Here is a 15,534-nt window from a genome sequence, read left to right on the forward strand (position 1 = left end):
GTGGTTCCTGGAGACAGCAGGCACTCAACAGCATTGCTAGTTTGGAGAAATGCTGGTTTTTTCTTCATCTTCTTTATGGATAGCAAAAGTGGGTTTTTTTCCCAGATGATGTGTGCCCTTTTATCCTGCATAACTGACCTGTTCTGGCTACTCCTAATGGCCTTTATCTCCATGTGTGCATGAAATCTGGTAAAACAAGAAAGTGCATGTTGTTACATGTAGACATTTTGACATCATTTCAGTAAGTGCGCAATCCATTCTCTTCCTTTCACTGAAGGATCTGATAGGGAAGGCTCAGGTGGTGATACTGCATGGACACCAGCTAGCAGCAAATCATCACTATGCACTCAACCTCATCTGCCAGCAATGCAATGAGCTGCGGCACCATTCTGATGTCTTGTCTGATGAGATCAAAAGGAAGCAGATGCGGCTGCAGAAGACCTTGGATCTTCATACCCGCCTTCAGCAGGTAGAGTTCAGAGACACAGTGCTCTGAGAAGCAGTTAGCTTCTCCTTGGGGTTATCCGCTCTGCCTCTTAGCTGGAAGCACCTGAAATTTGCAGCTTTGCTTCAGTTAATGGTAGGAAAATGCTCCCCAGAGGCTGGAGGAGCGCTTCACCCCTCACTTAGCTGGGGAAGTTAGCAACCAGGTATTGATGGTGCCGTGAAGTCAGCAGAAGGAGGTGGGTATCTCTGGAGGGCAATTCAGAACACCAAAGTTCAGCTGCTGCTCTTGGTTGTGCTTTCATGCTGCATCCATGTGTTAATTGACTTTGGAGGTTTTCATAATCAGTGCAGTAAGGGTAATGCTTTCAGATAAACTCCAGCCCTTTTTTACTGAGTGATTTATTAAGAATGAACGTAGCTCAGTGTAAAATAAAGTGGCAGATTGATAGATAGGCACAGCTGCTGTGTGCTAACGTGGAAGTGGAGTCATGTGGTTCCAACACTCTGATATCTTAATCAGCATCAAATATTCATTTAGGGAAATTCACGGTAATTAGGCCAGAAGGCACACGGCTGTAATATGCTTGAGGCCATTAAGAGAAACAGTGAAGTTTGACCCTGTTTCCCTTTCACTGTTTCAGGGAACTGGGGAACTTGTTTTTTCTCTCTGTGTGCTCCACTTCAGTGTTGCACTTCAGCTTTCTGAGCCAGATGAATAAAGATCTGCTTATCATTTGGTTCAACTATGCACTAAATAGTGCTTCTGTGTCCATTATACCACTGGTTTTATCCAGGTACAAGTGGGAGCACAACTTGGCTGGGTATGTTGAGGGCTCCGGAAAAAAATGTGGCCTTTCTGCATTCTAATCAAAACACAATAACTGCTGAGGTCTTTAGGAGTGCTAATTAGCTCCATGTTGAAAATACAGATCCAGTAAATGACATTCCTCATGGGAACCTTGCTGTAGTAGGGGTGCTGCTGACAGTCTGGCTCCCTGTGCTTGCCCTGTGCTGTTACCAGGCTCTGCAGTGCTGTGACGAAGGTGCCTACCTGCTTGCCAACCAGCAAATGGATAAGTGCCAGTCTAAAGAAGGCGCTCAGAAAGCTCTCCAGGACATAGAAAGATTTCTTGAAAGCTCTTCAGGCTACTTAAACTATGATCCCCAAGCCCTACACTACGATTTTGAGTCAGTCTTAACGTCTGAGTTGAAGGTAAGCAACCTGTATGGTTCCGCACACAAGTAAAAAACAAGGTTGGACTGTGATGTGGTGTTGTCACCTTTATAATCCTCTGTTTTGGGCCAAAGAGAAAAATAATGGTGGTTATTGGATCATGAGAGTCTTTTTCACTCTCTGCAGTGCCAGATCCAGTCGGTGCAGGTCAAGCTTGAGAACGTTCGCAGCATGTTTGAGAATCGGCAGTCTTGCTTCAAGAAGCTGTTGGATAAACACGTGCGGCCCGTCCAGCTGGTGGCTCCTCGGCCAGAAAATCCACCAAGATCAAAATCACCGTTATTTTCTCCTAAACATGGTAAAATATTTTGAGTTTGTGGTATCTTCAGCTATAATTGTGCTTTGAGACAGCAAGAGGAGGGTGCAGGATGGTTTTGAGAAACCAGCTAAACTTTGCTGGTGGACAGAGTTGTTGTATAGTGTGAAATATATATCAGATGATTTATTATCTTTCCAATTTTTGTGTCAAACTTCTCATACCTGTGTGAAGAATGGGGCTGGTTGCTTCTTAGGTATTTTCACATCCTACTTGGTGAAAAAAAGAGCCATAAGTAGTGTATACTTCCAGTTCTGCTTCACTAGCATCATGCTGGTCTGGAAACTGGTGAATTAAGTACTACAGGGGAAAAAAGGTCAAGATTTATAAATTTATTAGCATGCCTATTCTCTGTGGCTATCCTGAGCTGAAACTGACATAAAGTTAGACTGTTAGCTTGGAGAAATGAAGAGCTCAAATCTCATGAACAGAAATGAGCTGGATGCTTAATTCTCTTTGATTCCTTGAGGGTATCTTCCCTAAATCCCAATTGTGGAATAATTAATGCCCGTAAAGGTACAGATTCTCACTGAACTGAGGTCACTGAATGTTCTGCCCTAATTTTGGTAATGGGATGTGGCACCATGTTAGCTTTAAATGATAACATTAAAACCTTCATCCTAGGCAGCCCTGTATGTATCAGACAGAATTAAAAGAGATTCCAAAGTAGCATCCATATATTTTAAACCAGGGACATGCTAAGTTATGTGGGAATATTGAATTCAGTAATCTGACTACATCAAAGTAATTGAACACTCGTGTTTTAACACAAAATTTTTATGATGAATTAACAAATATTGGTTATGGTGAATTTTAGCAAGTGTCATACAACTGTAAAAGCAGCTTCAGTTCAGGGAATGACTAATGTAAATAGCCAAGCTAGTGAAGGAATGGGAATGAAGCTAGGTGCAGTGAGGGGAATTAAGCTACTCAAGATGCAGGCCAGTGCAAATAATTCCCAGATTTTCTCTTCCTGGGCTGATGCCACCTTCTCTAGTCTACACTGCCTTCTGAAGCCCTTTCCTCAATCAGGAAAAAAGCTCTGAGTCTTTAAACTAGAGCATTGTCCTCTTCACCTAACTCAGTTTTTCCAGCTTTCTAGAAACAGGGAAGGGTTAAAGACAAATTATTGACTTAAAGGGTAGGGTAAGAGGGTGGCCACCCCTGTGGGATGTTGTGAGACCATCATCGCTCAGCTGGACTTATTTCATGCCTTTATGGGATGCACATTTTTCTAGCAAAGGCACTCAGTCACCTGCAAAGCACAGGTATCCTCCATTAATCCTCTTTTTGAAAGCGATGATCAAGTGTGTTGGAATGAGCACAGCCAGCAAGCAGGGAAAGACAAAAGGCTCCTCTTTGGATAGATCATGACAAGAGGGCTTTTTAATAAGGCCTTTGTTTGATACCAAACATCAAAATGCTGCAGGCCTGCTGGCGTGATGTGCAGTGTCAAAGGCACATGCTGGGCTCCCTCGGAAGAGCTTTGAGACGGATGGGTTTTATGGTGTGGATTGAAACCAAACCAACTCTGAGCACATCACTTTTGTCCTCTTTTTCTTTCTTTCTTATTCTTCTGCCCTGCCCTCTCTCCACCCCGAACACCCTTCTTCTTCTGTCTGTTCCTCTTTTATCTTTGCCCTGGATTTGAAGCCTGTCTGAGAAATATGGTTCTAATTTTTAAACCATTTTTTGAGGGGGGGAAAGAGTAAATCTACCTTGTGATGAGCCATGAAGTGTAGTGAGATGTGCAGAAGTGGTACAGCAGGCTGTGTCAGAGCCTGAGTGCTGGAGTAAAGTCACTCTTGGAACAGAAACTGGTGTCCCTCTCCCATCTGGCTTCATATCCGTGTTCCCTTCCTCCCAATGACAGTCTCTAAGCAGGACCACTGGCAAGTCCTCACTTCTTTTGGGTCTTCCTGTCTCTGGAAGGGCTGATATGTGTAGGTGTTTCTTTTTGTAGTTTACTTGCTTTTATTGTTTTTGCTTTTATCATCTGCTCATGCTTCAGGGACTTTGATAGGTTTTGATTACTGTGTTCACTTAATGGACATTCTGGGTTTTTCTCTGATTAGTTTTTACTTTATGACCTTTATGACTTTGTGATGTGTACTATTTGGTATTAGTATTGTTTGGGATAAATACCCTTTATTTTGTCAGTCTGCTATTGTAGAGAGGTAACTAATTATTTATTCTTAAAAAGTATTACATTTTTCTTCGTGACTGGCCAGTTTCTGTCTGAACCCTCCCCTTCACTACAGATTTACATGATGTAATTGTGGTTTTTTTCTACACAAGGTGTGGATTTTAATTCCAGTTTGAAATTTTCATTTGATCTTTCTCTCCCTGGGAAGAAAACATCAAGAAAAACTCCGAGTTCTCGCAAGGTAAAAATTGTTCATGAAATCTGAGTGAGTTTTATACACTGAAAAACTGCAACTCCTTTAAAAATTGATTGTACTTTGGAGTTGAAGATGTTCATTTCCTTTTCTCTTTTTCATTTTTTTTTTTCAATTTAAAAAATATTCAAACAAACCCAAACCCTCTTATATCCATGTGGTTTTGTTGGATTAGTCCAACACCTGAGATCTATCTTGGATTGATTTTCCAAGTCACAGATATCGATTTCCTGTGTGTTATTCCCTGAACCTGTTCTTTTCATAACAGATGTGTGTATTAGGAAATCTCCCAATCCACAGATATTTCCCCTGTGGAAACTGTTCTCTGGTCTCTGCACTAATGAATTGTGTTACCAGTATTTTCAGATTTTATGCAGCAGAGTAATTTCTGGGAATATTTGGCCACCCATTATATGCTATGCCCTTTTAAGGTTTCCTACACGAGAATTTCTTAAAAAGTAGCATATTTCATCCTTCCCCAGAGAGTTCCTGTGCTGACATCAGGGGCTGGGCTCATCCTGCCCCTACAGTGCCCTTCCAGCAGCTCTTCCCAGTGTATCCCATTTCTCTTCCAGATCGAAGTAATGCACGACTATCAGGAAAAACGGAATTCCTTGCAATATTTTATTTCAGATAGTGATGACAGCTTAGATATACTAAAAGGGTAAGTTTTTCATCCCATTTACATCCCTCAAAATGATTTTTATTTCTGGCCAGTCCTTGCTCCACCCCTGTGTTCCTCCAACCTGACCTGGGTGTCATCTCTTGCACTTTTACCTGCTGGTTTTTAAGGAGGTCACACTCTGCTTTTGGCTCCTTGAACTGCACTGATTGCTTGTTGGTTTTTTATAGACATAAAAATAATGTGCTTCTGTTTTTCTTCTTTATTTTAGCCATGTCATAAATGAGCTTATAGAAACTGAGAGAGTGTATGTAGAGGAACTCTTCACCGTTCTGACGGTGAGTGACTTCTCCAGGTTATTCCTTATGGTTCCCCAGTGACTTGTACAAAAGAGCACCTGCCACTCTGTCAAACTAAGCAAATATGTGATGGGGCAGGTTTCTACCAGACTGTCAGATCCAAAGCTAGTCATAAATGTTCAAGTTCTCCCTACGTTTTCTTTGTTGGAGGCATCTGCAAGAACAGTTGGTGTCAGGATGAGCTTTTCATCTAGAATGAGGGAGAAGCCTTCTGTTTGTACACAAAAGCACTGGTAATTAGTCTTAGCAGTGCCTGGAAAAATGTACAAAAAGCTGTTTCTTTTAACTTCCCTAATTTCTCTTACCTTTAGGAGACAAAAGAAAGAAGTTTGTGTTTTACCCTTGGGAGGATTCTGTCTCAATACTGTGAAGTTTGAGACCGTATAAAGCACATTTCTTTAGAAAGCAGATTATAATTTCTCATACTGCCATTCTAGACACTTCTATTTTATTCCAAAATAACTCTTGCTGATGGCCAAAACAAGTTGGCTGTTAAATAGCTCCCCCCCTTTGCATTTCTCTCGCCCAGAAGCAAGCAGGATATAAATCTGTTGGACTGCAAGTAGTTACATGTAATTGCACTGCACTGATTGGGGTTTTTGTTAAGCCACACTCTCTATGATGAAGCAGTTGGCAGGTACAAAATTTATTACTGTACTCATCAAGTCTATATAGAGAAAAATGGACAGTTTTCTGAAAATAGTATTTCCTTTCAAGGGGGAAGCCTGCTTGCAGGGTTTAAATACAAATTACTAATTTATCACATACTTATCACCCACTGCATCCTCAATCAACTACAAAATGCCTGCTTAGTATAAGGAATATTGATTCCAGCCATAGTGAGTGTGAGAGATTAATTTGGAAAGCCAAAGAAGATATGCTGTACATACTAATATGTTTTTGCTGCTCATGTTAAAAGGGCCTCTGTTCTGTGCAGTCCTTGGTGACCAGCAGGGCCAACTTGAGCTGAGGACCTCTTTGCAGTGGTGGTCCTGAGCTCTGGCCATGCCTTCTCCCTACACTGCAGTTAGGATGTTTGCCATACCTGGTGATTGATTTTGCAGTGATGGGATGTTACTTTGGGGAGCTTTGCATTGTTTTCTAGTTCCACCCAACGATTTGTAGTGCAGTGGTGTCTGTCCTGGTTTGTGAGGCTTGATTTCAAGAGGCAGCTGGAACCACAGAGCACAGAATTCCTGAGGCATTGAGGAGAGCAAGACCCTGGTGCTCAGGCAAGTCTTGTACAACAGCAAAAAGCCGATTGATTTTGGTATTTGATCTAGAACTGTCTCTGCTTTGTAACGAGCCACCTCCTGCACTGGTTCTGGTGAGGTTGTGTGTAACTGCATACCCTGTACACACACACTGTCACTCTGTGACTGTGTCCCATGGCCATAGCAGCAGATGTGTTCTCCCCAGACAAGTATTCCTCCGAGACCCTGCAGTCAGGCCATAGCAAGAAGAAGGTGGCTGAGATTTGCCTTTGTTGGATTGGGAGCATCTGTGCAGTGCTGCCAGCACCACAGGAGCTGTCCCAAGCCATTCTCTGCAGTCCCATGTGACCAGGGACTGAAAGACAGGGATTTAGAGACAAAAATAAGGAAATAAAAGGGATATTGCACTTTGAACCAAAACAGATCGTAGTGAAAGTCTGTTCATGTCCCCTTTTCATCTGCCTTCGAGCAGATGCCAAGCCAAGGCCTTACCAACTGAGTGATGAGCCCTTTTTGCATCCTGCAGGGCTACAGAGCTGAGATGGATAATCCTGCCATGTTCATCCTCCTGCCTCCCGTGCTGAGGAACAGGAAGGACGTCCTCTTTGGAAACATGTCCGAGATATACGACTTCCACAACAAGTATGGTGCTGCTCTGTTCCCCTGTTTATCAGACTGATTTCCTGTGATGATGAAACACCCAAACCTTACCTTGCTCACTGCTGCATTTTTGCCCCTTCTCCCTTCTCTTGCAGAATTTTCCTGCACAGTTTGGAAAACTGCCTGGGAGCACCCGAGAGAGTGGGATGTTGTTTCCTAGACAGGGTGAGTGAATCATTTTCGCATGTAAAGCAGGCTCGAAGGCCGGTGTTTCTCCTGATTTGTCACACTCTGCAACATCTCAGTTGTGTCAGCTGAGCAAGAGGCTCCTGATCTGCAGTACCAACAGCCAGCCTGGGAGCAGAGGTGCCTGGCCAGCAGCAGGTGGGCAGAGCAGACATTGTGACCCTGCTGTGACTCCAAGCTATGCTTTTTTTTACGCAAACTCTGTCACATTCAGATATTAAAGTTGGCAGCAGAGATAAAAGCAAAATTGCAGTTTGAGTGCTTGTCTTATTTGGCTGCCCAGCAGGATTGGGTCCATGAGTGTGACTTACCTTCTGGCTTCCCTTACAGAGAGAGGATTTCCAGATGTATGAAAAGTACTGCCAGAACAAGCCCCGGTCGGAGTCCCTGTGGAGGCAGTGCTCCGAAAGCACCTTCTTCCAGGTGAGCTGTTTGTTCTACCAAGAAAGGCATTGTCCTGGGACACTCCTTTGTCCTAAACACCCTCCTCAACATCCCACAGTTTTGTTGTATTCTGTTTGCCATTGCATGAAGCTTCACAAAAATAGATATTGGAGTTTCTACTACACAAAAAGTGTAAGGCAGATCCATTCATTATATTATTTTACATGTTGGTATAAAAAAATTTCTGTAGTTTTAGGCACCTTACAACATTTTGACATGAAATCCTCAAAGTCATCAAATCCTACAGTCATGGTGTTGGAATAACTACTTATAGTTGTTGCAAAACATACTTAATCTGAATTCTGTGTTCCAGGAATGCCAAAGAAAATTAGAACACAAACTTGGGCTGGATTCCTATTTACTTAAACCAGTGCAGCGCCTGACAAAATACCAGTTACTTCTGAAGGTATTTCATATTCTGCTTTGAAGGAACATCAGCAGATAAATTAGATTTGTTTTCTAGTTTGTTTTATTTTTCAATTAAAGGTTACCTGTAAATCAGCACCAAGCTTTAGATGACATATTGCTTATCTTTGCCCTCTGAAGTGACTTTCAGTGAAGACAAATATTCATCTACCTGAGAAAGGAACAAGTGCTCTTAACAATCTGCCTTTTAGGGAGAGAAAAACTGCTTGAATATATATGACATATGGGCAGCTAATGAAAAACCTGAGCCTCATTTCCCATTTCTTACTAAGCAGGAAAACACAACAAAAAGAAATCAAATGCTGCTCTAAAAGCTGACACCATCTTTAAGGAAACTCATTAAAAAGGGGCCATCCTGCAGTGATCTGTTCCACACCTCATACTGACTGTGGTTTAGAGGGAGTCTTTTTTCCAGTGACATTTGAAAAAAGAAACTCAATGTAAATTGCTGAGCATTGGTAACTTTGGGTGAGGTGGAAAAAAATCTACGTTGTTCAAGTGCAAATACATGCTCTTCCATTTCTATTTTCAGGAGCTGCTAAAGTACAGCACAAGCTGTGATGGAGTTCAGGAACTTCAAGAAGCTCTGGTTGCAATGTTGGATTTGTTGAAGTCAGTCAACGACTCTATGCATCAGATTTCAATAACAGGATATGATGTGAGTAGGATTGGGTAATGAGAGCCCTTGAATAAGACTGGATGATGAATTGGGAGTGGACAGGATAGTGTCCCAGAATGTATGAGCTGAAAACTATTCTAGAACAGCTACAGAGTGAGTGGGATCAGGAAGCTCTTCCAGGTGACAGTCTTCCATCTGATTTCAGGGTTTTGGAAAATATCCACGTCTAAGGGTAATATCCAGAGTTGCATAGTGCCCACACTTGCCACCTTGTGGTTTTCCCGAGTATTTTGTCAGCATGCACCTTAGTGTTCTCATGGCTGACCTAATAATTCACCTGGGGTGTCGTCATAGCATTTCACATTCAACATTTCACTAGCTACTCTGTGAGGCTGATTTTGGTCCTTTCCCATGGAAGTGGTTGTCTTTCCTAGGACTTCAGGGAAGGGTGAGGGGTTGGCTTTCAAAGCTGCTGATCCCAGTCCCGGCCTCCTAGAGAATTCCATCTTCTGACACCTTAGATCAGGCTCAGATCTCACCTGCCCTCTCCCACTAAAGTAACCAGAGCCCTTGACCTGATCTTCCACATGAGCTTTTCCTATCTTCTTAGTTCTTCCAGTTTCTGACTTTCTAGACTAGCTGCAGCCCTGAGTCTAAGATCTCTGCTTGCCTCCTGGCACCATGCCATCACTCCCAAAAGATCATCTGATCCTTCCAGGAAGACCTATTCTGAGAGGGACATGCCTTGGGACAGAGCTGGCCCTGTTGCCCATCATTGTTTGGAGAGTCCTCTTACGTTTTAGTTGACATCTTTTTATTTCTTTTTTCACTTGTCCTGCCCTCACCAGGGTGACCTGAGCGAACTGGGGAAGGTATTGATGCAGGGATCTTTCAGCGTTTGGACAGGACACCGGAAAGGTCCAACAAAAATGAAGGATCTTGCCAGGTTCAAGCCAATGCAGAGGCATCTGTTCCTGTATGAGAAAGCCTTGGTCTTCTGCAAGAAGCGAGAGGAGCATGGAGATGGATATGACAAAACCTCATCTTACAGTTTCAAGCATTTTTTGAAAGTAAGGACTTTTTAGTTTTGTTTTCGAAAGTAAGGACATTTTACTTTTACATTGCCATGTGTATTGTAGACTAACAATTCTGCAGATCCAGACAGTATTTTTCCCTGATACAGCTGATTGTTTTCTGCTATCAAGGGCTGTAATGCCTCATAGGGATGAACCATGCCCATGAAATGATGTTGGTTGTATAAGCTCAGAGAATTCCCACGGCTGAGGCAGCAGCTGGTAGAGCCCGTGGACTTGGACTCACGTATGTGATGGCATGTGCCAGGGAAATGGAGCTATGGGCAAGTTCCAGGGATACAAATGTGCCTTCCCCCTTCCCCTAGTCCACTTTCTAGGAGTGTGGGTGAGGATATGAAAGTGGGGAGGCCTTTTACATCTTCTCCAGCTCACCTGGGAGAGCAAGGGGCATCTTGTGCACCCGGGAGGCCCCTTGGGCAGGGATCTGCCTGGCTGTTCCTGAGCCCTATTTCCCAGCCAGTCAGGAGGATGTAGTGATAACTCTTGTTCCTTCCCTATTGCCTTTTTCCTTCAGCAGGCTCTATCTGCAACTAAAAGGACAATTATCAGATCACAAAGTAGCCTATGGCAAAATATGAGGGGCATAAACAACAGTCCCAAGCCTCCAAATGCTAACTACTACCAATAACGTTCCCAAACTGCTCCTCTAAAAGAGACCTTCTGGCACACTGCTTGTGATGAGCACTTCTAACACCAGCATTTTTTCTCGGTACTTTACATTGTTTTTCTTAGTAAATAAAAATCCAATATGGGTATATTTTAGAATGGAAAAAAATGGGCACTTGGAAGCAGAGCAGATCGCTGCTGCAGGTCCCTGATCTCAGTGGGGTCTGGGGAGGGAGATGCCACGAGTAGTCAGAAAACAAGGTAACAATAGATAAGTCTGCTGAGCTCCAGTGCACATTACAAATTGTATACTAAAACCAAATCTCAGGCCATATGTTTAGGTACTTAATGTTTTCCCCAAACAGCATAATTTTCTTTCTGGAGAGCTTGTTTTCCCTGCAGTACTTGTTTTACCATACATGCTTTTGAAAGAACTGAAGAGGTGGTGGGGGAAAAATCCAGCTCAGAGGAGAAAATCCTGTGCTCAGGAGTCCAGGCAATGTGTCCAGGGTTTTTCTTTGCCTCAAGAGGGTTCATTTTCCAGTTGTTTGTGTTGACACACTGAGAGGTTGGAGTTAGAGAATTCATGGATGTGACAGGATTACATCTGCACACATACGTTTTGAGAATTGCTATACTGAGGGCAAAATCATGTTCTGGAGCTTGACATTTTTTTGATCCATGATCACAGAATCACAGAAATCACTTGGAAAAGACCTCTAAGATCATTACTAGCACTGCCAAGTCCACCACTAAATCCTATTGCTAAATATCAGGAAATTATTTTTCTTTGCAATGTTTTTTGAGGATTCAGAATTGAAACAAGCTGTCGGGTAGAAGCTGCGTAATGGAGCATCTGTAAAACAAACAAACAAAAGAGAACCCCTCAGGATAATATTTTGCATACTTTGTAAAATATCCAGTGGTAAATACCTCTTCAGCTGAGGTTCAGTGACTTAAGAGGATGCAGGTTACTGCAATGCCAGGTAAATCAGCCTGCCTGGTGCCACGTGGAAGCCGATGCAGAGGAACACCATCCCAGAGCTTTGCTCTAGCCCACCTCAGTCTGCATTGCAGCAATTCAACAGCTGAGAGACAGTAAATCCTGGTCAGAGGGAGGAAATAGAATTTCAAAATCCACTAACTTGAATGAACAGACCTTAAATCTGTCTATTCCTAGCACTTTTTCTTCGCCTCATCACAGTAGATCATCTAAAATTTCTAATATCTTGATGCCTGGGCTGTTTTGTGGGAGACTCTGTATAAATTGTCAATAAACAAGATGCACAGAACTGGGAACTGCAGCAACTGGATGAGGTGCTCTCTAGTCTGCCCTTCCAAAAGCTTTCATCTATTTGAAGTTTTGAGTTTTTAAAGTTTTCATAAAATCAGAATGGAGCCTCTTCCAACTTCCTAAGACATTGTGACATCTTGATAGGACAAGGGGAAATGGCCTCAAGTTGCATCAGGGAGGTTCAGGTTGGATATAAGGTAAAATTTCTTCATTGAAAAAGTGGTCAGACATTGGAACAGGCTGCCCAGGGCAGTGGTGGAGTCACCATTCCTGGAGGGATTTAAAAGATGAGTAGAGTGGCACTTGGGCATGGTTTAGTGGTGGACTTGGCAGTGCTGGGGGCATGTTTGGACTCGATGTTCTTAGAGGTCTTTTCCAACCTAAGTGTTTCTATGATTCTAAGAGCAATTTGCTTCCTGTTGCCTGAGGTTTCTCATAGTCACTGAAAATGGGCACCAGCATTTGAAAAAGTTGGAACAGAACATTCGTCCTTGTGACCTAATCTGTAAATCATCATAGTCTTTCAGACCAAAAGATCTGAGGGTGCACATATTATCAAGCAGGACCAGCAACGTTAAACAGATGCTATTTCTAAGGCTTCATTTGTGTTTATACTGGATTTATCTAACCCAGTCTGCGTGAATAATTTATGATAGATGATACCATTATTATTACATCTGTTTCAAAACACACAAGACGAGCTATTTTTGACCATCCTTTGTTCAGCGATAAATTGCCAGCAAACTCTGCTTTAAGTGAGAGGATGGTTTATGTGATATCAGGTATTAAAACATTTTTCATCTTCATGGCATGTTCAGCAGGGGGGGTCAGAGGTCTCCTGTTGCTGAAGAATTTCTTGATTTCTAATCATAGTTTGAGCTGCTCATTCAGGTGCGTCACAATGTGCAGATCCTGAACCATTTGGGCCCTTGGTATTTTCATCCAAATTATCAAAAGTGGTCAGTGATAATGGGTACTCAAGTACAGCAGCATTCAGCTTCCAGCCTGTGTGTGTCCTGAAAGCCATATTTGTGGCACCTCAGGCTGAATATCCAAAAATTTATCCTTCTTTTGGAAACCTTGGGGTAATATCACAACTACAGGGATGGCAAGGGACCAAAAGACATTGAATTGAAACTCCTAAAGGAGCTAAGGGCTTCACAATGGGGTTTAATTATCACTGACAGAGGAGAACAGAACTTAGTGCGTAAATAAAGAATAATATGGCAGAAATAATGTGTCATGTATTTATAAAGCTTCATATCCCTCATCTGCAAAATTCCATGCTGAAAGAGGTATGAGATGATGCTTTGGTTAGTTCCAGTGGTTCCCAAAATGAAAAGTTCCCTAAGGTCCATTGATTGGTTTTGGAAAGCTTAACCTAATGCAGCAAGCTGACAGAAAGTCTGGGGGATAAGTCGGATAATGACTTTCAGTTGCTACTGAAATTAAAATTGATGAAATGTGTTAAATTGGGCAAAAATAGGTTTAGCATGCTGCCAAAAGGCTGGATTCCTAGGGAAGGGGGAGAGATTTGTAGTATGTTTAAGTGTTTAGTTTCTTTTGGTTTTGCAGATGAATGCAGTTGGAATAACTGAGAATGTGAAAGGAGATCATCGGAAATTTGAGATCTGGTACAGTGGGCGAGAAGAGGTCTATGTTGTGCAGGTTTGTAGCTTCAAAAATCTGGATATTTGTGCATCCTCATAGCATGTTAAGAGAATGTGTCCCATTGGTCTTGATGGGATTGTCAGGCATTTCTTCTCTCTCTTTGCCCACGTCAGTGCTCACAGATCTGTCCCAGTGACTGGTCCTTGGTGTCCATTCCAGAACTGTAAAAGTCACTTAAAAATAGAGACAAAATTGCCCCTTGGAAATAGAGCCTTTTATTTCAGATGAAATCTCAAATAGACCTGTAATTGAATAAAAGATTTTACTGTGCTTAATTCCTTATGTGAGTTGAGCTGGAAATGGGCCCAGTGCTTTGATGGACACAGACCACATCTGCTCCTGCACAATTAAGATGTCAGAGCTGGTCCCTGAGTAAAGGCTTAGCTTCTGTCCTATTATTCCCAGTAGTCTTTTCACTCATCTACAGAATAGTAGCCCCACTGACCTGATTTCTTCTTGATTTTTTTTTTTCATTTGTAGCATCTTGAATTGAAATTTCTGATGGAGAGAAGTTTGCCTAACAGGCTGTTCAGGGGAAAACTCATTATGAGTATATTGTCAGTTGATTTTTTTTTAATTAGACTTCTGCCTAGCTTTTTTTCTGTGTGTTATTATGCAGTAACCAACTTAAATTCATAAAGCAAGAGTATGTAGCCAAGTATACATATATTTAAAAGGCAGTTTTGGCCCTTTAGGTACTTTTTAAAGTGGTATTTGGTATTTTACAAAAAAGATAAGATGCATGCACACATGTGCCTTTGCTTGCACTCCTTGCATTGTACTGATAGCTCTACAATTTCCACCGTGCTTTGCCTGGATGTAATGGGAATTATGAATTTTAAAAGATCAAGAGTTTAAAATGAAGTGGTGGCTTTGGAAAAATGAGGATTTCAGATAATTACAACATAGAAAAGTAAGATTTTATTCTTATATCTTAATTCAAAATTCCTAAAGTTTTCTCTTCTTCCAGGCCCAAACAGTAGATCTGAAGATGGCATGGTTGAATGAAATAAGAAAAATTTTGTTTAAGCAGCAGGAGCTTATAAAAGGTACCTTTGATCAATATCTCTGGCATTCACTCTGCAGCAGAACCTTTCCTATTTTCACATTGCTAATCTTCAAATCCACTAATTCTCACTGGAGAATTGATTTGCAGAAGCCTGGTAGCAAAATACTGGAGTGAGGCCTTACATTACAGGGAAATAACATAACTTGGAGCGGTAAAGGCCAGGTGCTCATGTGAAAATTAATTACAGAAGTACATTTTTTTGGCCATCATTACCCTGGGGATTATTTCACATTTCTTATCATAGGCTTAATTCAACAAGATACATAACAGACGCCTAATTTTAAGCGTATTATGGTCTTCAGTAGCATGCTCAATATTGGATTTGTGCTAACATGCCATCTTAATCATAACTAAGTCTGTGCTTTGCAAGAGTCCATAGGTCTGTTTTTCTCTGAAGAGAAATCAATAGGGTTGTAAAAAAGGTGTAATTTTTAAAGTAATGCATCAAGTGTGACAGTTACTAATAAAAAATGGATTTTAAGCTGGTGTTTGACCTCCTTGCAGTAGAGAAGCAGCAGCCTGGCTCGGGCACGGACCAGATCCCGCTCTCCTCCCAGCTGAGTGATGGGTGAGTGCTCCCTGGGGTACCCATTTTCTCCCTATTACTGCCTAAGACCTCTGGGGAGGGGACAGGAGGGACGTGCTGCCACTCACCCTTTGGTGGCAGTGGTCTGGGGGCAGGGTCTGCGAGGGGCTCCCTCGAGCCTGGCAGCACAGCCTGAGCTGCAGCTCCTTTGCAAATTCAGACAAAGATCAAAACCAGTGCTCAAATTCAGGGGTAGAGATACTGCAGCAACTTTATTTCCCCAAAAAAAATTAAAACCAGGCACTGAAGTTCTTAATCTTTCTAGAAACACAGATTAAGGGGTACCAG

The 15,534-nt window shown here is 42.1% G+C and overlaps 1 protein-coding gene across 4 annotated transcripts in view; it reads left to right on the plus strand.

The window, feature by feature from the left end:
* Positions 1 to 15,534, plus strand: part of MCF2 (MCF.2 cell line derived transforming sequence) — a 58,083-nt gene that overhangs the window by 36,584 nt on the left and 5,965 nt on the right. For all 4 annotated transcript variants that reach the window (XM_050310370.1, XM_050310366.1, XM_050310367.1 and 1 more), the window contains 15 exons: positions 278 to 469; positions 1,469 to 1,660; positions 1,808 to 1,979; positions 4,296 to 4,384; positions 4,972 to 5,060; positions 5,290 to 5,356; positions 7,118 to 7,233; positions 7,347 to 7,416; positions 7,768 to 7,860; positions 8,195 to 8,287; positions 8,840 to 8,965; positions 9,775 to 9,996; positions 13,496 to 13,588; positions 14,562 to 14,640; positions 15,165 to 15,228. In XM_050310370.1, the coding sequence (XP_050166327.1) occupies positions 278 to 469; positions 1,469 to 1,660; positions 1,808 to 1,979; positions 4,296 to 4,384; positions 4,972 to 5,060; positions 5,290 to 5,356; positions 7,118 to 7,233; positions 7,347 to 7,416; positions 7,768 to 7,860; positions 8,195 to 8,287; positions 8,840 to 8,965; positions 9,775 to 9,996; positions 13,496 to 13,588; positions 14,562 to 14,640; positions 15,165 to 15,228 (1,757 nt within the window). The remainder of the gene's footprint in view (positions 1 to 277; positions 470 to 1,468; positions 1,661 to 1,807; positions 1,980 to 4,295; positions 4,385 to 4,971; positions 5,061 to 5,289; positions 5,357 to 7,117; positions 7,234 to 7,346; positions 7,417 to 7,767; positions 7,861 to 8,194; positions 8,288 to 8,839; positions 8,966 to 9,774; positions 9,997 to 13,495; positions 13,589 to 14,561; positions 14,641 to 15,164; positions 15,229 to 15,534) is intronic.

The sequence above is a fragment of the Myiozetetes cayanensis genome, unplaced genomic scaffold (assembly GCF_022539395.1).
Source record: "Myiozetetes cayanensis isolate MyiCay16 unplaced genomic scaffold, myiCay2020 scf15, whole genome shotgun sequence".
In the NCBI taxonomy this organism is placed as follows: Eukaryota; Metazoa; Chordata; class Aves; order Passeriformes; family Tyrannidae; genus Myiozetetes; species Myiozetetes cayanensis.